This window comes from Pogoniulus pusillus, chromosome 8 (assembly GCF_015220805.1).
Source record: "Pogoniulus pusillus isolate bPogPus1 chromosome 8, bPogPus1.pri, whole genome shotgun sequence".
In the NCBI taxonomy this organism is placed as follows: domain Eukaryota; kingdom Metazoa; phylum Chordata; class Aves; order Piciformes; family Lybiidae; genus Pogoniulus; species Pogoniulus pusillus.
The window spans coordinates 18,176,700-18,202,277 of NC_087271.1; the positions used below are offsets into that span (position 1 = coordinate 18,176,700).

Below are 25,578 nucleotides of genomic sequence, written 5' to 3' on the forward strand. Positions count from 1 at the left end.
TGTGACATTTCCACCACAAATGCATTCCCTCCTTTACTGCAGGCTTTTTACCTGAATTCTTTTCTAGTGCCAGTGACAGTTTGCATATTCTTGACTCTCTTTTACCTTCTGTGGTCACAGCAGAGGCAAGGAGGGTGAAAGGGTCAAGGTTTGTAGGGCCTAGTGTGCAGAGTGACCTTGAGCTGTAACTGTGTACAGAGAGGGCAATGAAGCAGGTGAAGGGTTTGGAGAGTAGACTGGGGGTGTTCAGCCTGTAGAAAAAGGCTGAAGAGAGACCTGACTCTCTACAACTCTCTGGAAGGAGGTTGGAGCCAGGTGGGTGTTGGTTTCTTCTCCCAAGGAACAAGTGATAGGACTGGAGGAAGTGATCTTAAGCTGCACCAGGGGAGGTTTAGGTTGGGTCGCATTGTTCTTCTCTTTCAGAGCTGATGAAGCTAGCTGGCTTCTAGAGGTTCTGTCCTGGAAGTCCACTGTTGATCCTCTCCCAGCCTATCTTCTGTCCTGTGTATCTGGCAGAAATCCAGCTGCTAAGTAGTGACAGTGCCTTGAGATTCCATAATGTTTCTGCCCCAACAGGGCTTCTTACCTCAGAGGTGTTCTAGAAGAAGGAATCTGACTTTCAAAAGGCAGATGAAGTCCTTCTCTTGTGCATCCTCAACTACTAATCAGGGTTCTAGAGATGGCTGTCTCCTGCAGGTGAGCTTTACAGTGCTGTGTTTGCAGATGCTTGCTCTGAACCAAGCAAACATTGATGTGTGTGAGGGACCATCAAAGTCCTTCCAGGACTAAGGAGAGCAAAGAACCAAGCTCTTGATTGCTTCAGGAGCATACATTATGGGGTGCATTTAGACAGCAAGTTGCTTGAACAACAATTAAGGCTATGCAAGAGGGGAAATCTCTATTTTTCTTTTATACATTTGGCACAAGTAAGAGGCTTCATTTCCCAAAAGGTCTTTATTTTCCTTGTGAAAACAGGCAAAAAGCCAGGATTTCTGAAAGGGAAGCTCTCCACTTGATTAAAAACCTGTTTCAGTTCACTTTCCTTCCTTTTCCAAACTTCATAGATTCATACAATGGCTTGGATTTGAAGGAACATTTAAAGATTACCTAGTTTCAGCCCCCCTTCCACAGGCAGGGATGCCTTCCACTAGGCCAGACTGCTCTCAAGGCCTCATCCTACATGGCCTTGAATGACATCAAAGACCTCCCTGGACAACCTGTTCCAGCATCTCCCCACCCTTACTTTATAGAATAGTTTTGATTGGAAAAGTCCTCTCGGATCCTCTAGTTCAACCCAACACCACTGTGGCCATTAAACCATGTTCCCAAGTGCCATGCCCACACCCTCCTTCAACACCTCCAGGGGCGGTGACTCCACCACCTCCCAGGGCAGCCTGTTCCAATGCCTGATCACTCCTGCAAGCAAAGAAAATTCTTTCCTGATATCCAAACCTCCCTAGGCATAGTTTCAGGCCATTTCCTCTCATTCTGTCACTTGGTACTGGGGTGGTAGAACTTTCCCTTTGAAAAAGAAGCAGAACCAGCAAACCTCAGGCCTTTGAATTAAATCTTTTTCCTAATTAATTGCTGTCAGATTATCATTTTCTGTTTGGGCTGCCTTCCTAATGGGCATGAATGGAGCAATGACCTGAGGAACAGAGGGGAGCTTCCTATAACTGGTTTTATCTTAGTGTACTTCTGGAGGGTGTGCTGTGTAGAAGAGGTCTCCAACTACTCTGCCACTGGCTGAAAGGGCTGTGGAAAGCACACTAACCACTGCTGAAGCATGAAGGACATTGCACAGATGCCTCTTCCCTGGCATTTTCTTTTATCCTGGCAATTATGACACAGAAACAGGTAAATAATCTCGCTAGTGTAAAGAAAAAGTGTGTGCTCTGTGCTGGGTCAGGAACTGGCTGGATGGCAGGGCCCAGAGAGTGGTGGTGAATGGTGCCACATCCAGTTGGCAGCTGTCACTAGTGGTGCTCCCCAAGGATCAGTGCTGGCCCCGGTTCTGTTTAATATCTTTATTGATGATCTGGACGAGGGGATTGAGTCCAGCATCAGTAAGTTTGCAGATGACACCAAGCTAGGAGCAGGTGTTGATCTGTTGGAAGGTAGGAGAGCCCTGCAGTGGGACCTTGACAGGCTGGATAGGTGGGCAGAGGCCAATGGGATGAGATTGAACAAGGCCAAGTGCAGGGTTCTGCACTTTGGCCACAACAGCCCCAAGCAGTGCTACAGGCTGGGGACTGAGTGGCTGAAAAGCAGCCAGGGGGAAAGGGACCTGGGGGTACTGGTAGAGAGTAGCTGAAGATGAGCCAGCAATGTGCCCAGCTGGCCAGAGAGCCAGTGGCATCCTGGCCTGGATCAGGAACAGTGTGGCCAGTAGGACAAGGGAGGTTATTCTTCCCCTGTACTCAGCACTGGTCAGGCCACACCTTGAGTCCTGTGTCCAGTTCTGGGCCCCTCAATTCAGGAGAAATGTTGAGGTGCTGGAGCGTGTCCAGAAGAGGGCGACAAGGCTGGTGAGGGGCCTGGAGCACAAACCCTATGAGGAGAGGCTGAGGGAGCTGGGAGTGTTTAGCCTGCAGAAGAGGCTCAGGGCAGACCTCATTGCTGTCTACAACTACCTGAAGGGACATTGTAGCCAGGTGGGGATTGGTCTCTTCTCCCAGGCAACCAGCAACAGAACAAGGGGACACAGTCTCAAGTTGTGCCAGGGTAGGTCTAGGCTGGATGTTAGGAGGAAGTTCTTCCCAGAGAGAGTGATTGGCATTGGAATGGGCTGCCCAGGGAGGTGGTGGAGGCACCGTCCCTGGAGGTGTTCAAGAAAAGCCTGGATGAGGCACTTAGTGCCATGGTCTAGTTGACTGGCTAGGGCTGGGTGCTAGGTTGGACTGGATGATCTTGGAGGTCTCTTCCCACCTGGTTGATTCTATGATCATCTGGTCCAACCCTCTTGTTAAAGCAGGATCACAGGAATGTGTCCAGGTGGGTTTTGAAGGCTTCCAGTGAAGAGGACTCTTGAGATGTTCTGGTTCTCACCTCATCTTGGCTTATCCTGGAGCCAAGCAGTATGTCTAAACAGAATTCAAGTACTACACATCAACAGAGGCTGTACAGCTGTCAGCTGCATTGTCCTCTGTCTGTAAAACATCAGACATTTGCAGTGTGAAGGATGGTTGCTGAAGCAAGAAAGAGCTGTTCTACATCCTTTTCAGGCAGCCATTCGCTCCTCTTGCCACCAGGAGCTGGGAGATCTTGAAGAGAAGAGATGTCTTGTGCTCAGGATCAGCCTTCCAAGTACTCTGAGGTTGTGTGTACTGAGCAGATGGTGTCCTAGAGCTCAGCTTGGAGAAGCACCTAGATTTGGCTAGCCAAAACAGCAGGTGGCACTTTGCCTTTTTACAGAATCAGAGTGGTGGGGGCTGGAAATTGAGTCCAGCTCCTCTGCCGAGGCAGGTTCGCCCGGAGAAAGACACACCGGAACACACCTGCGTAAGGGTTTGGAGTGTCTCCAGAGATGGACACTCCACCACCTCTTTTTTTTTCATTCCTTATGCTTTAAGGGAGCATGGAAGCTTGCTTCTCCCTCTTCCCAGTCTCCTCTTCCCATCTCGTCAGCTTAGCCTTGCATTTCTTTGCTCTATCAGCAGCTTGTGCGCATCTCACCACGGTTCCTTCTGCAGGCTGTGGGGCTGATGTCTCATTGCTAATTTATGAGTGTCCCAAATAATGGAACACATCCTTAATGGATGCTGCTGGTGAAATCTCTCTGAATTCAGGTAAGGGAAGGACACAGTCAGCCCGAGGAGCCTTTGTGCTGCCTGTTTTATTGCAGAGTGCTTTTCAAAGGTGAGTTTCCCTTTGTTCTTCTCACCATTTTAATAGCTTTATGAACAGGCATGGAAATGCCCTCTCTAATCTTAGATGGATTCTCCTCAAACCCCTTCCTGTAGCCTGTTTTGCTTCCTGGACAGTTAGAAACTTCGTTTTTTCCCATTTAGAATTCCAGATTCTAAGCATCCTGTGTGTTCTGTTTGTCTTCTCACTGGCTGCAGTGTAGTAGAGATGGACAGTAACAGACTACCATGGTGTCATCAAACATTTCTCTTCTGTTACTGCCTGAAGCTCTTGGTGGTAAATAGCACTGCACTGCCAGGGGCCTCAGGTTGAGCTTAGGCAGTTCTTGCTCTTTTTGGGCTGCTTTTAAATATATATGGCTGGTGAATAAGCTGGTAGCAGTTTGGGTAGGGAATCTGTAACTTCTCTATAGTCTCTGCTATAGGGGACCTCTCTGTAGCAAGCCTTCTGCTGGGAGCTGAGGAAGGCACACTAATGGTTTGGGGAAGTGTTTTGGGATATGAGTGAAAACAAGCCTGGAATGAACAAGGGCTGGTGGGAATTTGTGGTGCAATTGATGCCTCTGCTGTGTAATCAACCTCATTGATGTAAGCCAGAGTGCTGGCTGGGGACACTCTTCCCTGTCTTTCTCCTTTAAAAAGAATTTGCATTTACCTTTAAGGTCACCTGCTTTAAAAAAGGTGCTCTGTCACTCCCTGCTGGATTTAATATATTCCTACAATCAGCATCAAACTCTGCCTTTAACTTCTTGTGTTATTTTTTGCTTTTCAAGTAGAAGTTGGGTTCATGGTGTTTATGTCCAGACAAAACAAATAGTCCTGAGGTTTATAGTTCTATATACATAGCTCACTTAAATTAATTTGCATCAATTTGCATGGAGGGAAGTGACAGCTTCCCCTATCCTTCAGTGTTTCCCTCTTGTTTGGTTGCTGGCTCAGGGCTGTGCAGTGTCTGGAGGTGGTTCTGCCCTTTGACTATCAGACAGTGAAGCACTGGGGGCTGCTCTGCCAGCATTCCGCTCATCCCTGCATTCTTGCACGCTTTGTTTTTGCAAAGCATTGCTCCTTGCTTTGTGGTGTGGTTTGTTTTTTCCCTGCCCCACCTTCCTGGCCCACCCTGCCTTTCTCTAAGCCCAGCCACTGCTGCTGCCATCCTGGGGGTCGCACTGGGTGTGCCCGGGCTGTGCCGGGCGATGCCAGGAACGATGTCATGGTGTCAGACAGCTCTTGAATATTTCATGAGAACCTGACACGCTCCTCACACAAGGCAGAGCTGAAGAGAGTCCAGTTATCAAAATAATATCGAGCCAATAAGCATGGCATGGGTGGAGCTACTGCAGCACCCAACTAATTCTGAATGAAGACCTCTTTTATTAAGCACGCTGAATGAACTGGGTTACTTGGCTGGCGACAGGAGCAGGGAATTCCTTGGCTTTATTAGTGCACCCTGAAAAAAAAAAGCAGCGTTTTTTGCCCGTGAAGTGTGTGAAGCCCAAGAGCTATCGGAAGGGATCGATCGGGAGCTGGCAGCTATGCATTTTTCATGAGCTGGTGCGCGGGGCTGAATGGCTCCGACGCGCGTCGGTGTGTAGCTGGCAGGCAGCGCCGCATCCACGGGGAGCCTGCTGACACAGAAACACTTCGGCGCATTTTCAGAGGCAGAGCTGGGCTGATAAAGGTTTTCTGACAACCCTGCCTTATCGCCCTTCGATTTCTGCTGCCGTTGCTTCAGGCAGCCTTGCCATTTGGAGCCCAGCCTGGTTGAATGAGCAGGGGCAAGCTCTGCCCATTTATCAGCGGTTCTCGTCGGCGGCGCTGCCGGCGCGGTGCCCGTTTGGTTCCTTCTCTGAATGGTGAGAGCTCGCACAACGCCTGAGCTATGACGGCAAAAGATTCTTCTAGGGAACTTGCTACTCCAGAGTCCGAGATTTACATCAGGACTTTCAAAGAACAAATGCATCTAGAGCTCGAGCTTCCCAAGCTGCCTGGGAACAGACCTACGTCTCCCAAGATTTCTCCTCGCAGCTCCCCGAGGAACTCTCCCTGCTTTTTCAGAAAGTTGCTGGTGAACAAAAGCATCCGCCAGCGCCGGCGCTTCACCGTGGCACATACCTGGTAAGCTCTGCTGGGGGTCAGCCTGGGCTTGCCCAGCCGGCTTTTAACAGGGAGGAAAAGAGGTGCTGAGATTCGCTCAGGGTCCTCCCTGCGAGTGCTGAATGAAGGGAGCAGAAGGCAGCCCCAGTATGTATAATGCAGTGTCTTGACAATTGTCATTCAGCTTCTGTGCTGGGGGGAGAAACCCAGCCCTGTTGTTTCTGTGTGCTGTGGTTAATCTCTGTCAAACAAAGGCAGCAGCCCCTAACTTTCCCAGGCGTTGTGTTGTTGGAGGGACCCCACATGAATTCATTTCAGAGTCTTCGAGGCATCTTGTTGCTTTGCCCCCGTCAGCTCTGGCTGCAGATGACAGCACGACACAGGGCAATATGGGCAGGGAGTAAAATGCTAGTGAAGGGCTTTAGCCTGACTGTGAGGGGCTTTTAAACTGTTTTGCTGCTGCAAATACCCCTTCTTTCAGCCATTTTTCCAAAGCAACTCCAGCTAAGAGACATCTTTTCTCTCCCTTTGTATTGCTAAGCCCCAAACAGTCCATATGCGTGCCCATTATGGCTCTGCCTGTCAGTTATCCTGGATACACTGTGCCATAAACAGGAATCAAACTAGATAATTGAGGAAAATCCCTGAGAACCTCATGATTTCATTTTCTGGGTCTGCCACTGCTCACTTTTTACATTCTAAAAGTCTCTATCAATATGCACCAGTTGACTATAGGAATTAAAGCAGAGAACTTTGAGTATGGTGAGTATTAAACCCTTGCTCATCCATAGGTGGAATTGGAGGAGAGAGGATGAAGCTGTCCCATTTCTATCTGTACAGGGCGGCTGTTTGGGGATCTCTCAGCACCCATCCTTAACTACTACTTTTTCAGACGGAAGAGGCTTTTAAAATGGTTTATTTGAGTAATGGTGAAATATTTCAAGGGTGTTTTTACTCCTGAAGAGAATTGTTAATGGCTTGGAGTGGATTAGTGGCTCTTGCAGTCATTTGGTGCTGTTGAACAGTAGGAAAAAGAAGAGGAAAAAACTGAAGTTTGATAGCAGGAGATTGTACTGAGTAGAGCTGGGGTAACTAACTGCCTTCTACATTCTTTTTCAGCACAGCTTGACATGCATTTGGGGAGGGGATCACTATCCAAATCAGAATTCTAGAATCATGCAGACTTTCTGCTTTTTGTTTCTTTTCCTTTCCCTCTTAATCCAAACAGCAATACCAGCCACCCGAACTGGTGCTGTAAGGGCTGCAGTATGGTCTTTAGCTTCTCTCAGCGTCTTAATTGGTTGCAGTCAGTAGTGTTTAGTTTTATGCACATTAATTCCCTCCAACATCTGTCATACCTCTCAGCATTCAAAGAGTGGGATGCTGCTCATCTCTTCCTCCCTTCCCATGTTGAGAGAGATCTGGGGGGCGGGGGGGGAGGTGGTGCTGCTGGAAATTGGTAGAGCAAAGTGTGGTCAGGCTGAGCACAGGGTCTCTGTATTGTTTGGTGACAGAAATAATTACAGGATCATTTTGGTTGGAAGAGACCTTTGAGATCATCAAGTTCAGCTGATAAAGGGAAGCAGTTCTCGAGTCCCTCCTGCATCCTTTCAACTTGCCCTCAAGATTCACAGGATGGTTTGATTTGGAAAGGATCTTAAAGATCTGTTTCCAACCCCCTGCCATGGACAGAGACACCTTCCACCAGACCAGTTTGCTCAAGGCTCCATCCAACCTGGCCTTGAAGATCTCCAGGGAGGGGGAATCCACAACCTCTTAAGGCAATCTGAGATTCCTCTCAGTCTCTTTCTTTTTCCACTGGTTTTCTCCAGCCTCTTTTGTCCTGACTGCACCCAACCCTCCCCAGTCAGATCCTTCATCCTTACTCTTTCTCCCCACTTGGCTCCATCAGACTAGCTCACAGATGACACTGCTGCTTTACTAGGTTGTGCCCAGGCTGCTCTGATCCTCATAGCTCAGCTCTCTACTTCTGCAGCCACCTGTTTGGAGCCCCAGTTTGCTCTGTGAGATTGGAAATGTCACTGAGTGAATCCCAGGACGTCACTTGCTTGTGTCCCTGCCACTTCACACCATGATGGTTGCCACCCCTGCCCACCTAGAGAGGTTGCATCTCCACACCCAGTGCATTGCCCTGCTTCATCCACACAGCATAGCCAGTCCTAGTTGTGGTCACCAACTCTATCTGCTGCCCCACCACAAAACACTGACCAACACTCACAGCTGTTTGTTTAGAAATATGTGTATTTATATACAACTGCACACATATTTTATAGGTGTAATTAATCATCTTCACTTTAGTCAGCTTGCAGAGGAGGTGGGATTACTTGAGGTTCATTTTTTAGTGGAATGCTGGAAAGTTCCCATGCTCTTCCCACTGTCTGAAGTTTGTAATACCAGGTTCTGAACAGCACTTAAGTGTTTTAACTTCAGTTAACAAAACTCCTGTAGAAGTGAGAGAAATCACTCTTGCAAGGACAGGTGAGTGTGAGGACACATTTGATGCAGTCAATACAGAAAGCCCACCCAGAGTGTTTTTAGCATGTTATAAACCTGGAGGGAAATTAAACTCTTTCCATGTCATGCTGTCTGGCTCTTGCCTCTGTGTTGTAGATGGGCTGCTTCCGGCTATGCAACTGAATTTGCTTCTGATAAGTGATTTCTTTGTGCAGTGCATGGAGACGTCGTCACCTGTGCTGAGCACAAATGCCACTTATGTAAGGTGCTCTTTTGTGTTGAGCTGGGAGGTAGTATCGTGGTAGCAAAGGAATTGTCTCAGGAGTAAATGTAGAGGAAATATCACCTACGTGGTAATATGAAGCCAGGAAATGAATTCATGCAGATGGCATAGGATCTGTAACTTCCAAAGCCTCACAAACAGTGAAATTCCTCAGTTTGGGGGTTGGTGGTGTGGTAAATGATCTTTAACCACCTTTAGCATTGCTGTTAGTGGTGTTGATTGATGAGTCCTCTGCTCCCTCTTCTCTGCTCCTTGTTTTCATTATGCTGTTTTCCCTTCCCCTTCTCCCTTCCTTATCTAATTCCCTTTTCTAGATATTGTCCTTCTTTTCCAACTGAATGCATTTTCAGCTCCTCTCTCCTGCTGCTGAAATCTCTCTCATCACAAATTTCAGAGTGCTTTTAAAAAACAAGGCCATGACTCAAATACTTTTGCGCTCTGCATTTCTCTTTTCTTCAAGATCCAGTTCTCCAGTGTGTCAGCACAGTTGCCTTCAAGCATCTGTCTGTCAGGCTTATCCTTCTACAAACCTCTGTAACAGTGGCTGGTGTTGCTGTGTCCAGTCTTCAGTATCTCCTCTTAAGATGGTCCCCAGGAGCCAAAAGCCTCATTCTTCTTTCCTTACCTATAGCATTTTGGGCTGGAGATCCTGAAAGCTCCTGTCTTTTTTTATTTCCTTCTTTTTGGCAGTCCCCCTTCTGTCACTTGAATTTTGGGGCTCTTTTGAGGGAGAGATCTGGCAGTAGCTGACAGGACTTGATACCTGTTAGGAGCCATCTAAATTTTGCTTATGCAGTGCACCCTAGTTGCAAAGATTCCTCTATGATCACTGGAGAGGGGACTGTATCTCTAAAAGGCAAGGAGCTAGCAAGAAGCTGTCTCATAGAAGAAGGAAACACCAGGTTCACTCTCCACCACTCACCCTGGCCTTATTCTGAGGACTTCCAAAGCAATAGCTTTGAAAATAGATTTTAGTTTCTACAGATCCTGTGTCATTAATGCTGTTAATTTCCTTGGGCTTACTCCCAAAGCAAGGTCCTGCTTAGCCATGTCTTGGAAGATCCTCAATGTCTTCTAAAAGAAGGTAGGCATTTCCTAAGAGCACTCTGCTGCTTAGCAGAGTTTTATTTACCTTGCAGTATTTTTCTTCAATATTCATACAACCTGGAACCTTGTTCAACTTCTTAACACATGGGCTACAGGCATTGAAACAGGCTGCCCAGAGAGGTGGTGGAGTCACCATCCCTGGAGGCATTCAAGAAATGTATGGACATGGCACCTGGGGACAGGGCTTACTGGCCATGGTGGTGGTGGGTTAGTGGCTGGACTTGATGATCTTAGGGGACTCTTCCAAGCAAAACCATTCCACAGTTCTATGGCCGTGTGGCTTTGCAGCACAGTGATTTCTAGACTGTGATGTTTAGTGGCTGTTCTTAACTAAGATTCTGTGGTGTGTCCTGGTCTGTGCTAGGGCAGAGCTGGTTCTGCCAGCACTCTCTGCAGCTCAGGGTACATTTCTGCAGCCAGGGGCTGCTGCCAGCAGTGAGAAGGTGATGGGGAGAGATTCTGCCTGGGCTGGGCAGCAGAAAGCCTCTGCCTTGGACTTGCTCTTGCCCACACAAAGGGCATTGCCACAGCTTTTGCCCCATTCTGGGGGGCAGGAAGGCAGATGTGTCACCTGCTGGGAGGAGCAGCCAGGACAGGGATGCCTCAAGTGCCCAGAAAGGGAGTGCATCTTTGGGAGACAGGTGGGGGAGTCCCAGAGTCAAGCTTTTTCTTCCCTGGCCCAGGAAGGACTCTGTCCCTTCTGATTTCTGTCCCCATCCCTGTGCTCCTGAATTCAGCTCCAGAGTCCAGCTCCTGAATCCAGTGCCCATCTGCTGTTGAGTCCAAGCTGTCGCTTGCCCAGTTCCTGCCCCCAGCATCAGTGGTGCCCATGGTACCATCACTGCCATCAGGGGTTGGATTCTGTGTTGGTTTGTGTCTCTATTCCACAGCATTGGTCTTCTTTCCATCCCAGATGGTTCAGTTTCTTTCCCACCCCATCAATCTCTCTCCCTTCTTCCCTTTTTCCTCCCTTTGGGAAGCAGAGGGGTTCAGACAACCTCTGTCACTTGTCTGGTGGCAGGCCCAGCCCTCACCCATGACATGTCTCTTCAAATTAATTCCCATTTAGCTTTTATCATTTTAAGCCTGACTCTTTTTTTCGACTTTAGACCTGTTACAAAGGAAATCAAAGGAAATCCTGGACAGAATAGAAATGTTCCAGCAGGACATTTTGCTCTGCCTTTTCTTTTGGTTACCCTTCAGTGTAGCTGAAACACAGCCATGAATTTGCTTTCTGCCACACAATGTTTAATGTACCTCAGATGCCAGCCTTAATTGGTTGAAAGCATGATCACTTTTCATTATACAGTCATCTCCCATGGTAGAATCCAAGAGGCTCAATGGGAGGGCATGATCCAATCTCAGGGGCAGCATTTTAGTTGTTTCCAAGCCTGGCAAATAGCAACTGAGGGATTTAATGGCTTGGGGCCATTACATTAAGATGTACTAGAGGCAAATCAAAGCTGTCAAAAGATGTCACATTTTGGCTTTCTTTCTGATCCTCGTGTTTCTAGAACCAAATAAGAATGACTTAACCTTGTGGCAGCCCCACACTTGAATAGTGAGTCAGGAAATTTGTGTTTGGAGAGTATGTCCTTTGAATTCCTGAGGCATTTGGAAGATCCATAGATTTCCCTAGTGATCACAGGCTCACAGGATGTCAGGGGTTGCAAGGGACCCAAAGAGATCATCGAGTCCAACCCCCCTGCCAGAGCAGGACCATACAATCTAGCTCAGGTCGCACAGGAACACATCCAGACAGGCCTTGAAAGTTTTCAGAGAAGGAGACTCCACAACCTCTGTGGGAGTCTGTTCCAGTGCTCTGGGGCTCTTCCAGTCAAGAAGTTCCCCCTTGTGTTGAGGTGGAACCTCCTGTGCTGCAGCTTACAGTGATTTGGTCACTTTATGGTGCTGTGCACAACTTGCAGGACAGAACTCATGCTGAGTGGAGCTCCTGGTAGAATATTGAGATGGTGGAGTGGTTACTTGGGCTCCTCTCTCCAAGAAGGACATTGAGGGGCTGGAGTGAGTCCAGAGAATGGCAACAAAGCTGGTGAAGGGTCTGGAGAACAGGGCTAGGGAGGAGCAGCTGAGAGGACTCAGGCTGTTTAGCCTGGAGAAGAGGAGGCTGAGAGGAGACCTCATTGCTCTCTACAACTTCCTGAAAGTAGGCTGGAGCCAGGTAGGAGTTGGTCTCTTCTCCCTAGGGTCAGGTCATAGAACGAGGAACTATACCAGGGGAGGTTCAGGTTGGACATTAGGAAATAATTCTTCACAGAGTTCTGAGGCATTGAAACAGGCTGCTCAGGAAGGTGGTGGACTCACTGTCCCTGGAGGTGTTGAAGAAATGTGTAGACATGGCACTTTGGGACATGGTTTAATGATGATAGTTGTGTTAGGCTGATCTTAGGTTGGACTCAATAATCTTAGAGGTCTTTTCCTTCTGAAACAATGATCCTTCCTGTAGTCCATTTCAAGACCAAACTCTACTACCTTGAACTGCAATGACATGGCTTCAGCCCTGTGCTGTCATTCCCTGCACCAGAGCCCCTGGTCTGAGGTCTCCTGGTCATCTCCAGGCAGTACTTGGGCAGTTACCTCCCTGGCAGTACTGCACAATCTGCTTTTGGACCTCTTTCAGCTTTGCTATATTTATGTAGCAAGATGCATTTCCATAGTTCCAGCATTGAATAACAGCCCTGTCAGTACTTTGAGCTGATCTGCCTGGTTTCTCACTGCCTATTGGTGTAATTGTGAGTTTATTTTTGAGAAATAAGATGAGTTTTTTGCTTCCTGGGTTTTCTGTTTGGAAGGGGGACTGCTACTGGATGTGCTGCGTTGCTCAGTTATCTATGGGAAGTCCTAGGAAAAACAACTTGAAGGTAGTAGGAAAAAGGATGAAAAAAAAACAGAAGCTGCTTCTGTTTTCCTCTGCTGAATATGTTCTCCCATCTGTCCTGAGAGTTCCTGAGTGCCAGCAGCGAGTGGCAAGAAGGATTCCAAAGGACAGGAGAGTGACGAGGAAGGAGCATTTCAGACAGCAGAAATAAACACACACAATAAATGCAGAAGCCACTCTGCAGGCTTTATGTCTGCTCTGACTGCAAGAAGTGCCTCTGAACCCTGTCTACAGCCACAGAGGACAGCAAGGAGAAACATCTGTCAGCCCTCAGCCACTTAGGTAGGAAAACATGGTGTTCAAATACTCAGCAGCTGTTGAAGATTGCAGCAAGGTACAAGAAAACTATAGTAATGACCACTTGGATTTGATAGATTCAAAGACAGCAAGAGAGTGCCTGCCTCCTTGGAGAAATCCACACTGTTGCTGCAGCTGGAGCATACCCTGAAGCAGGTTTTAGTGTTTACAGAGTGCAGGAATCAACCTGCTCTCATTGCAGATTCACAGACTGCCTTGGGCTGGAAAGGACCCTCAAAGGCCATCTTGTCCAATCGTCCCGCAGTCAGCAGAGACACTTCCAAGTAGATTAGGCTGCCCAGGACCACAGTCAGTCTGATCTTGAATGTCTCCAGAGGTGGGACCTCAACCACTTCTTTGGGCAACCTGTTCCAGTGTTTTTCCCCTGTTGCCATAAAGAATTTCCTCCTGATATCCAGTTTAAATCTGCCTTGGTCTAGGTTGCGATGCTGCTCGCTGCATGGGGGTTGGACTAGCTGACTTTTAAAGGGCCCTTCCAGCCTCAAGCATTCTATGATTCTATGCATATAGATTCTGAGAGGTTTCATGACTTACAGTGGTGGCTGAGAGCTGCCTGGAGAATCCCCACCTTCCAGCTCTCATACCCAGCCTTAACTGCAGCTAATGTTTTCTGTGCCAAGATGGTTTCGTAGGGAAGCTTTGCTGTTGAATCGAGCTTTGTGGAAAGCTTGTGTTGATGTGTGAACGTTGCTTTTGTGATAGCATCTACAGATTGGTGCTGTATGCTTCCAGGAGGTACAGTTGGCTCCTTACGTGCTCGAGTTGGTTGCCAGGACAGACTGATACACCAGGAATGTGTCTGCCACATAATTTATGCAGTGTAGATTAGCTTCACTGCAGAGCTCTACATTCTCTGGTCCAGCATTGTGGGGTTCCAATAATGTTCAGCTTTTTGGGTGGTAAATAAGCACAGCTAGCTCTCCTCACAGGTCTCCATGTTTGACTGTCATTGTCTGCTATTACTTTAGGAGGGTGTCACAAGAGTTCCACAATGATGGGATGGTGAAGGTTTAGTGGTGGCCTATGAAGACAGGCTGAAAGAACTGGAGCTGTTCAGCCTGGGAGAAGAGAAGGCTCTGAGGGTGTCTTAGAGCTGCATTTCAGTATTTGAAGGGGACCTACAGGAGGGATAGGGAGAGACTCTTTAGAAGGGCTTGTGGTGATAGGATGAGGGGCAATGATTTGAAGCTGCAGCAGGGGAGATTCAGGTTGGACATTAGGAGGAAGTTCTTCACAGTGAGGGTAGTGAAATACTGGAACAGGTTGCCCAGAGATGTGGTTGAGGCTCCTTCCCAACCCAAAGCAATCTGTGAATCTGTGTTTGGGCAAGTTGGGTTTGTAGGTTCTTCCATAATGATCATAGTATGGGCATTCTGTGATAGTCAAAAAAATCAGTTCAGCTTAAAACATGGACCATATTCTCTTAGAGGTGACTTAAAGAGTGTCACAGCAAATGCTGAAGTCATTCTCTATTGGGTGTATTTCTCAGAATGCCAGAACCCCAGCACAGAGGAGGTGTAGGGTACCACACCACAGAGAAGGCCTCCATTTATTACAGATAAGTTTGAGTTGGAAGGGACTTTAATGATCATCTAGCTCTAACCCCTTCTGCCATAGGCAGGGACACTTTCCACTAGAACAGGTCACTCAAGGCCTCATCCATCCTGTCTTTGAAAACCTCCAGGGAGGGGGCATCCCCAACCTCCCTGGCCAACCTGTGCCAGTGTCTCTCCACCCTCCCTGAAAAGAATTTCTTTCTAGTCTCCTAAATCTGCCCTCTACTTGCAACCTTTGTGCCATGGGTGGGACACCTTTCACTAAATGAGGTTGCTCAAGGCTTGTCCAACCAGGCTTTGATCTCTTTGTCAGGTGTGCTAGTGTGAAGCTAGCTAGAATGTTTTGTTGAGAAGAACTAGATTACGGGCTGTGAAAGGGAAACAATAGTGATGTCTATTTCACTCATAGGCTTGCTGAGATGTATAAGAACAAGAATCTAAACATAGATAGGGGAGATGCTCTCTGTCCAGGCTGTGGGCTGCATTTTCTCTCTCTAACCTAACCTGCTGCCCCTCTGATTAATCCACCTGCTTCCTAACCCCCCTGGCCGACCCTCCATTCTTCCTTGGGCACAAGGCAATGTCTGGGGTAAGGCAGAGAGTGGGGTGGGAGAAGGTGGAAAGGTGGTTGGGAGCCCCTGCTGGGGACTCAGGTTTCTGGGAGGGGAGTTGTGTTTCTGTATTACCTTTTACCTTGTGTATTTCTGTATATAACTGTATACATTGTAAATATCTGCTTGTATATTCTGCTAAGCTGTGGAGTCACCATCCCAGGAGGTGTTCAACAAAAGCCTGGATGAGGCACTTGGTGCCATGGTCTACTTGACTGGATAGGGCTGGGTGCTAGATTGGACTGGATGATCTTGGAGGTCTCTTCCACCCTGGTTGATTCTATGATTGTAAATATAAGCTTCATTCAATTTCTAGAGCTGGCTGAGTCTAGTCTGGGTAATTTTACAAAGTGTGGGGGGTGGGTCACACCCAAACCATCACACCAGGAGATACCAGTAGATCTATCAAGTGTTTTGTCTAACACACACCAAAAAATACTGCCTTTTATTTTTTTTCACCATAAGAAGGAGCTAAATCAGCTAATACATTGTTGTTTCTCCAGAGCCTTCGTCTTACATTGTTTAATACCTGCTCTGCCCCTCAGCAGTACCTCCTTAGAGTGTTGAGACACCCTCCCCAAAAACAACACAAAAGAGTTGAGAAACTTAAGCTCTTCATATTTAAGATTTCTTCCAGTGCTGGAGGTTTATCTGAAAGAAGAGACTGGATCTGTGCATGCATTTCTTGGAAAACAAACCCATATTTCACATTATTTTTTTTGTTCTATGGGTAGTAGCTATGACAATATTTTATCCCCAAACGTTATCAGCTGCTGTTGCAGCAGTCTGGTTTTCCTTTAGCATGATGCTTGTGTGTCACTATTTGAGTACACGAGAGAAATGCCTGCTCCCAGCTGCAGCCTTATGTTGTGCCAGGGCAGGCGCTCAGGCGTGTCAGGAGCACTGCCTGTTGATCACGAGCTTGGTAGTGTCTCAGCAAGCCACCAGCAGAGCTCAGCTGGGAGATGGATGTTTGCTGTGTCCTGCCTGCCTGGGCACAGATTACATGGGGCTGGAAAGCTGTGGCTCTGAGAGGGACCTGGAGGTTCTGGTTGACAGTTGATTAAGTATGAGTCAGCAGCGTGCCCAGTTGCATCCTGGCTTGTATTAGAAATGTGGTGGACAGCAGGAACAGGGAGGTGATCATCCCCCTGTGCTCAGCACTGAAAGTGTTGTGTTCAGTTCTGGGCCTCTCCCTACAAGAGGGACATTGAGCTGCTGAAGTGTGTCCAGAGAAGAGCAACAAGCCAAGGAGTAGAGCTGAGGTGGATGGCCAGAGGGAGCCAGGGGGCTGAATGGTGGAGCTGAGGTGGATGGCCAGAGGGAGCCAAGGGTCTGAATGGTAGAGCTGATGTGGATGGCCAAAGGGAGCCAAGGGGCTGAATGGTGGAGCTGAGGTGGATGGCCAGAGGGAGCCAAGGGAGCGACAACTGAAGGGCTGAACTGACCCTGGTGCTAGATGGATCCAACAACCTCTTTATCTCAGCAGCTTCCCACTCTGCAGGAGCAGCAGCTGCCAGCTGGCTTTGCTGTCCTTGGCAGAGAAAGCAGTGAGGACATGGATTTTAGTTTTTAATTATTATTTTTTAATGTTATTGCCATAATAATCTGCTGCTTTAGGAAGCTGCCTGCTTTGCTGCTGCCTAGAGCTTACTTGGACTGGAGAAGAAGAGCTTACAGCTAGAATTAGGATGCCTGCCCTCTCTGGAGCTGAGTATTACCTTTATATGTTCAACTCAATATTGTGTAAAGACTTTCTTTTTTTTTCCCCCTTTCTTAAGCCAACAAGTTGCATTTTATCATGATGGAACAATTTTTTGCAGCTTTCTCCACACCAGATGTAAATGGTGTGGAGGCAAAACATCTGCATGGTGGTTAACTGAATTAAATGGCAACCATTTTGTCACTTTGCCCTGAATCAATCTGCGCTCATGTGGAAAAAGAGCTTTTTGTGGCTTTTCCAACAGATCCATGTGGTTGCAGTGTGAGGTGGTTCAGTCTTTGCTAGGATGGTGATTTTTTTGATCTGTGGTTGCATGATGCGTTGTGATGCAGAGCTCAGAAAAGGATAAAACAAATGAATAAGAATGTTGCAGGTAGACTCTCAGATATGCACATCCTGAATACAGAATCACAGAATCACAGCATGGTAGCATTTGGAAGGGACTTCTGGAGATCATCCAGTCCAAGCCCCCTGCTAAAGCAGAGGCACCCACAGCATCTTGCCCAGGATCACAATGCCCAGCTGGGGTTGGAAGCTCTCCAGAGGAGACTCCACAACCTCTCTGGGCAGCCTGCTCCAGGACTCCAGCAGCCTCACAACAAACAAGTTTCTCCTTCTGTTCAGATGGAACCTCCTGGGCTCCAGTTTGTTCCCATTGCACCTTGTCCTGCCCCTGGGCACCACTGAGAATGTCTGGCCCCACCCTCTTGCTCCTCACCAAGGGTCATTTATCTTTTGCTGAGCATTGCTCAGATTCCCCCTCAGACTGCTCTTCTGCAGGCTCAACGACCCCAGGGCTCTCAGCCTTTCCTCCCCATAGAGGGGCCACTCATTAACGGGAATTGTCTTGGTTCAGTAACCTCTTGGACTCCTCTTCTGTTGATTTCGGATGCAGCTCACTGTCTAGACGCTGGCACATAGAAGCAAGCACATTGTACCATCTGAACACAGACCTCCTGAAAGAAAACAGGAGGAGATATTAATCTCTTTTTGTCAGCCAAAGAAAACAGGAATCAATGGATTTTTAAGAATCTGTTTTCTTTTTCTCTCAGGTCAGGCAGGGCTTTTGCACAGGCACAGGTTCACTAAATGCAAGTACAGCCAAAATGTTGATGAACTGATCTCTTTTTATGCTATCTAGGGGTAGTTTTTACCCTATTTATTGCATGTTCTTCAAACCTGCTGAATACAGTTTGTAAATTAAGGGTTGCTTGCTGCCTTTTCAATCTATCAAGACCCATATCAAGAGCTCTGTGATAATTAGAAACATTTCGTGCTGCTACTTGGTTTCACAAAGCTTTAATGAACCTGCTGACATTGTGCATAGGCAGGTAATGATTGCACAATGATGGACAACTTCATTAGGTGAGAGGGAAAGTTTTCCTTCAGAGCAATAATGCAAAATTAGCTCTTGGGGTTTTATTGGCTTCGTTATTGCAAAGGTAATTGTGGAGTCTGAAGCTGTGCTGAGCCCAGTGTGCTCTGGAACTCCTGCCACAGCAATGAGGTCTGAGGAAAGCAGACAATGGTATAGAGTCATTGAAGGTTGGAAAAGACCTCTAAGATCAAGTCCAACCTTTTGTCTAGCAGCTCCACGGGCACTAAACCATGTCACCACCTGCCTTGGCCACATGCTTTGTTAAATGCCTCCAGGGATGGTGATTCCAGCACCTCCCAGGGCAGCTTGTTCCAACACCTGACCATTCTTGCAGGAAAGAATTTGTTCCTAATACCCAGCCTATACTTCCCTGTGGGCAACTTAAGGCCTTTACCTCTTGTCCTGTCATTAGTTACTATTTTGTAAGGTCCTTGTAGACCCTTTTCAGGTCTCTGTTCCTTAAAATGGTCAGAAGATGAATTATTGTTCAAGTCAATGCTTATCATAGACCTACAAAATCATGGCTACAAAGATGGAGACTTCCTTTTCACAAGGAGGCCTGTGGAAAGACAAGGAGTAGAAGGTAGAAGTTCTTCCTGGGGAGGTTCTGTTTGGACACAAGAGGAACATTTTTCACGAGCATACTGCAATCATCTCCTGAAGGAAGTGGCAGAGCCCCCAACATTGGGCACTTGTGAGATTCAGCTGGACAGAAAGCTGGGCCAGCTTGTCTAGGTGAGGCTTTTCTCAAGACAGGTGGGACCAGATGATCCTTGAGGTCCTTTCCAACCTTAATTCTGTGGTTCCATGAGCAAAGTTCTGGTTTTTGGTGCTATGCTCTGCAGAGTTTCCCTTTTTCAAGCAGACAAAACAAGACAGGGGAGAACTGTTAACAAAATGAACAAGCTAAAACCATCCTGCCCCACACTGCTTTTCCCTGTCCTTTTTTCTGGGCAGGATGGGGAAAGAATCAAAACCAGTCCAATATGGAAACTCAGGAAGAGGTTGGCAAGGAACACAGAGCCAAGGCAGAAAAGAGGCTGAGGCAGGAGGAGCTGGACACTGCAGTAATCTCACTGTTTGGCACTAGCAGGCCAGGCTGTGCTTTAGCAGTCCCAGCTCCGAAAGCCAGCTGCTGGAATTCAAGATCAGTGTTGTTGGAAGAGGCAAGGCTTTGAAAGACCTTGGAGTGAGGGCCCCAAAACTGAACCCAATGTTCAAGGTGTGGATGTGGTGTGATGGTCGTGGTGGTGCTGGGTTGATGGTTGGACTCAACGATCTTAGAGGTCTTTTCCAACCCAAACAATTGTGTGATTCTATGACATGCATCTGCAACAGCAGCCAGAGAAGGAACTCCAAAATGCTTGAGGAGAGCTCCAGCAGTGAGCCACCAAAAGCAGATTCTTTTGTATAAGGCTCTTCAGCACAGCTCCCCAGCAGCTTGGGCCTGTAGAATGCTTCTGCCAGAGCATGCTACCCAAGCCTCTTCACAGCAAATCCTACTGTCATGCAGATCCAGGGGAACTTGATTTTTCAGAATACAATTTTCATTTCTGAAGAGACCATAGGGCTAGGAACACAAGTGCCTCATGCTGTGAACATTGCTTATTTCCCCTGAAATTCATGCAGTGCTGAATGAAGAGCATCAGAACCTGGCTTTACGTGGTCTCAGTTTCATATCTGAACAAATTAATCCCCACCTTGCTTTCTGCAGCACTTGAACAGTGATGGTCTGCCCATGTGTTTGCAGCTCTTGGGGAAACAGGCATTTGAATTTCTAAAGGCTGGTTTAACCGAGGTTTGGAGGCTGACAGAGAAGTAAATGCTGTATTGCAAGCCACCCAGAGACTGGCACTTTGTTAGGTGTTCATAACCCCTGGCAGATAGAAAGACCCTGGAGGAAATGAGTGTACTAATGTCCTTACCTGAGAGAGACAAAACTTCCTCCAAAGCTTAAACCCAAAGGGAGTTTCTGGAATGATGGTTAGATTGAGGTGCTGCAGTAGGTCCAGAGAAGGGCAATAAAGCTGGTGGAGGGTCTGGAGAACAGGTCTGGTGAGGAGCAGCTGAGAAAACTGGGATTGCTCAGCCTGGAGAAAAGGAGGATGAGGGGAGACCTCCTGGCTCTCTCCAACTCCCTGAAAGGAGATTGGAGCCAGGTGAGGTTTGGTCTCTTCTCCCAGGGGACAAGTGACAGGACAAGAGGAAGTGGCCTCAAGTTACCCCAAGGGATGCCTAGCTTGGGCTTGAGGAACAGTTTCTTCCCTTTGAGGTTTGTCAAGGCCTGCACCACAGTCCCCAGTCCAGTGGTGGAATCTCCATCCCTAGAGGGATTCAAAAGCCATGGAGATGCAGTGCTTGAGGGCTGTGGTCTAGTGGTGAGCTGGCAGTGCTGGGTCAATGGTTGGATTCAGTGATCATAAGGGTCTCTTCCAGCCGAAGGACTTCTGTTAGTTTAGGACTCTATGACTTAGATTTCTGTCTGTGTATTGAGATCTCTTCTTGATGCTTCAGGTAACCTCAGCTCAGAAGATTTTACTCCTCTGAGCATAAACACTGTTGTGGAATTCCCTCACCTCACACCCGGAGTTGTGTCCCTGCTTCTACCAAAGACTGTAGATCCTGCAGCTTCACAGGAGCAGAAGGAGCAGCAAAATGACCATCAGTATGGGCAGACTGAGCTAGAGCTGTGTTTCCTCTGTCATGAAATCAAAGCTGTTCCTAGGCACCACAGATGGAGACACCTCTGTGCTGATGGAACCATGGGATGGTGCTCAGTGGGAGATTTGCAGGGTATCTGCGGTATCTGTTACTGGCTGTGACTGGAAGTCCCACTGTAGGAGTTCATGCACAAGTTTGTGATCAGCTGAGGATCTAATTTCTGCATCTTAACTTGTGGCTGCTCATTTCAGAGGTTCTCTGCCCGCCTGGCTTGTTCTGGCCCCTCTCAAGCAAGCTAGAGGGGTAGGAAACAGAAACATTTGTATGAAAACCAGATGGAGTAGGGAGTCCTGGGGAGGCTTATGTTCCCAGAGGCTTCAGTTCTTACCATCATGAGCATTTCCATCCTATACACTTTTGGACTGTGTACAAGGGCTTGATTTCCTGAGGGTTGTCACCATGGCAGAGCTTGTAGCATCTTTACTGTGCACCCTCCATGGTCTGCATGGGCCTAAGGGAGTGGTGTCTCCACCATATCCTAGCCATCAGACCAAGCTGGAGCTACCTGGATGCTGTGCCTCTCTGGCATTCCCCCAGTGCTCCTACTGTGGGATTTCACTCTCTGATCATGTCTTTGGCTCTGTCCTGGTCCCTGTTGTGTGAGTTCTGGTTTTGGGATGGAGGGATGTGGAATCAGAAGGTGCTGCAGCTGGGAAGCATGAGCTTTCTAGTTTAAGGCAGAGAGCTTTCAATCATCCCAATTACATAGATGAATGGCAGTGCTCTGGAGATGAACTGGCTTTGGTTATGGTTATCAGAGGCAGCATCCTGGATGTATTTCTTTAGTGGTTGGCTAAAGCAAGGAGCAGTTATACACAGCAATGAGCACTGTAAATTGACGATGACAAGCCACAGCCACCCTTTACTTGGGGAGAGCTGAGTATCAGTCTGTTTTCCAAAGCTCTCTCTTCCCCCTTGAGGAACATGTCCTTTTAAATCTAGTCAAGGTCTGCATTGTCAGGCTGGATTCCCTGAAACTATTTTGTGGAGCTGCTGGAAGTCAGGGATGGAGCATGAAAACAAATGGCTCTTGTGTTGTCCTCCAGTGCCGGCAGCCTGGCTGCCTCCAGCCATGGTTGGGCTGGCTGCTTGCTTTCCCAGCAGTTTGCTGTTAGATGAAACCAGTGTATACATCCTGTAAACACCATCAAGAGGTCACAGTGCACTCATAAATTATTCCAAGGCAGCTCTTTCTGATTTGATGCTGAGCTCCTTCAGCTCCAGATGGAATTGATGGAAGCTGCAAATGTTGCGCGTTTCTGAATCAGAGCCACCAAGGCATTATTTATCTCTTGGCTCTCAAAGACAGCTGGTAACAAATGAGAGATGATGTCCTTAGCACGAAAAACCCCGCACCCAAAACCGCCCCCGGATCACTCCATTGTTATTTAACTGATGCAAGACAAATGTCCTTCAGTGTTGGGAAGAATCTATGAGGAACACTGCTATTGTTTCAAGCAATCCTTTCACCATCACAGTGGTGGGGAGATCTCTTGAGACAGTAGGGCTGTTCTTCATACCTTCTTCTGGACTCACCACTGTAATCATGAAAATAAGAGTGATTACATGAGTATAATGGCAAAGATCAACAGAGAGAAGCTGATACAGGGTGGGGAAGGTGCCCCTGGACATGCATATTCAAGGAGAAATCGGTGTGTAAAGAAGCCTACACCACCTACACAGGTGACCTTGAAATGGGCCTCTGAAGTACCTTATCTTGGCAAACCCTGCAAGTCTGGGACCTGTAGTGCTCTGCTGCCTTTTCTTCTGTGTGCTGTCACAGAATCCCAGAATCCCAGCATGGTGGGGCTGGAAGGGGCCTCTGGAGATCACCCAGTCCAACCCCTCTGCTAAAGCAAGAGCACCCACAGCAGCTTGCCCAGGATCACAATGACCACCTGGGTTTGGAGTCTCTCCAGAGAAGGAGACTCCACAAACCTCTCTGGGCAGCCTGCTCCAGGGCTCCAGCACCTCACACCAAAGAAATTTCTCCTCCTGTTCAGATGGAACTTCCTGGGTTCTAGTTTGTGCCTGCTACCCCATGTCCTGTTGTTGGGCACCAGTGCAAAGATTCTGGCACCATCCTCTTGCCCCTTTAGCTCTTGATGAGAATTGAGAAAGATCCCTGCTCAATCTTCTTCAGGCTCAACAGCCCCAGGTCCCTCAGCCTTCCCTCCTCACAGAGCTGTTCCTATCTTCTGGAACATCTTCATAGCCGTTATTCTCTCCATAGACATCCAGACCTTTTCTTACTCTGTCTACAGCAAACCCACCTTCCTTCACCACCGAGACCTAAGGCTTTGCCCTGTTTTCGAGCAGGGATTGATGAGATCTGCACTTCTGTGGGTGAAACCTGCCTCCATACGGCACAAGACAAATCTTTAAATGTCAGCCTTTGCTATTTTTGCAGCACAGCCCAGAAAGGAGCTGCGGGGCTGCTGCGAGCGTCGGTAGTCGCGATGTGCTGCGTGCCCGCTGCGGACGATTGCTGCTGTTTGTCTTCTACTTGTCACTTGTTATTTTACCACCAAGAAATATTGTGGAGCAAGGTGTAAATGCTTTCAATTGGTCACTCTGTGTCTGTCCTGGTTTGAGCTACAGCTGTGGCTGCTGAGCTCAGCCCCTGCTCAGGGTCAGCACTGTCTGCATCTTGGAGTGGATTTCTGCAGCCAGGGGCTGCTGCCAGCAGTGAGAAGGTGATGGAAGAGGCTCTGCCTGGGCTGTGCTGCAGAAAGTCTCTGCCTAGGACTTGCTCCTGCCCACATCAAGAGAACTGTCACTGCTTTTGCCCAATGCTGGGGGGGGGCGGGAAGGCAGAGGTGACACATGTCGGGAGGAGAGGCTAGGACAGGGAACCCTCAAGTGCCCAGCAAGGGAGTGCAGCCCATGGATGGCATCTTTGGGAGACAGCTGAGGGAGCACCAGGGTCAAGCCTCTTCTTCCCTGGCCAGTATCCCAGGAGAACTCTGTTCCTTCTGCCTTTCATCCCAATCATAGAATGGTTTACGTTGGAAGGGACCTCAAGGATCATCCAGTTCCAACCTGCTGCCATAGGCAGGGACACCTCCCACCAGGACAGGTTGCTCAAGGCCTCATCCAGCCTGGCCTTGAACACCGCAAGGGAAGGAGCATCCACAACCTCCCTGGGCAACCTGTGCCAGTGTCTCACCACCCTCACTGTAAAGAATCCTTTCCTATCCCTATGCTCTTGAATTAAACTCTAGAATCCACCTCCTGCATTCAGTTCCTATCTACTGCTGCATCCAGGCTGTGACTTGCCCAATTCCTGCCCCAGCATCAGTGATGACAGTGATGTCATTGCTATCTGGGGTCAACTTTGATTTTAGTTTATCTGTTAGGTTGGATATTAGTAAAGTCGTCTTTATTGAAAGGGTTTTCAAACACCAGAACAGGTTTCCTAGGGAGGTTGTTGGGCCCCCGTCTCTGAATGTGTTTCAAAGAGGTGGAGATAGAGGAACTGAGGAACACAGTGTGGTACCAGCCTTGGTAGAGTTGCAGAGTGCTTGGACTTGCTGATCTTGGATGTATTTTCCAACCACATGATTCCATGATGCTATCAATCATGCAGCGGTGCCATCATTGCCATCAGGGATTGGTTTCCGTATCGATGTGTCTCTTCTTCCCATCACAGCTGGTTCAGTTTCTTTGCCATGCTGTCAGTCTCTTCTTTCTTCTCTGTTGCTTCCCTTTGGGAAGCAGAGGGCTTCAGAGAGCCTCTGCCACTCCTTAAGCGGCCAGCTGAGCCCTGACCTTTGCCACTGTTTTGGTCTGAATGTGAATCTTCTTCAGATAACCATTCGCTCAGTGGGAAGTTTCTCCTTCTTTTCTTGTGAAGCATTGAAGGGGTTTTGAGACTATTTTTCATCCTTCAGATTGGAATTTCATTTACTCACATTCTGTGAGCTAAGGAAAAAATGTCAAGTGTCAGGGCTCTGCAGGATAGAAATATTTTCTGCTAGGTTGTTGTGTTGTATTCAGAGCATATTTGTATTGTTCAGGATTCACAGATTATTAAGCACTAACCATTTTTGACAGCGTGTTCTCTCTGTAGAGCACTGCCTCCAGCTAGCCTCAAGATGGACTTGAGCAATGCCTTTGAGTGTAATGGTTGGATAAAATAATTGAGGATGAATTAAAGGGGCTTGAGTGGATGTTAATTCACAAAGGTGTGAATAAGATTCTCAATGAAGATGGTGGCTTTCTTCTGTAACGTCAGAGATGGCAGAAATGGCATGTTCTACCTGTGGCCCCAGGTGACAATTGTCTTTTTGTGCCAGAGCACTCCTGTCCACCCTCACATAGGTCACCCTCTTGCTCACTGTCATCGCCACTGCACCTCTCATGTCTCAGTTCAAACAGTCCTAGCTTCTCCCTCAGTCGCTCTATTAGTTGACTTAGTCTCACCTGTGTGATGGTTTGGGTGTTACTCACCCCCTCACTCTTATGAAATCACCCAGACTGGACTCAGCCGGCTGGAAAGCAAGAAATTAAGCTTTATATTCACAGCTAGCACAATTTACAAGCAG

General features: G+C 47.9%; 1 protein-coding gene across 2 annotated transcripts in view; it reads left to right on the plus strand.

Moving 5' to 3' along the window:
* Positions 1–25,578, plus strand: part of PDE4B (phosphodiesterase 4B) — a 309,783-nt gene that overhangs the window by 55,920 nt on the left and 228,285 nt on the right. The window contains exon 1 of one of the 2 annotated variants that reach the window (XM_064147444.1): positions 5,731–5,981. The exons of the other annotated variant lie outside the window; for it this stretch is intronic. Within the exon in view, the coding sequence (XP_064003514.1) occupies positions 5,746–5,981 (236 nt within the window). The 5' untranslated portion in view covers positions 5,731–5,745. Of the gene's footprint in view, positions 1–5,730; positions 5,982–25,578 lie in introns of those variants that run through there. 2 annotated transcript variants of the gene reach the window in all.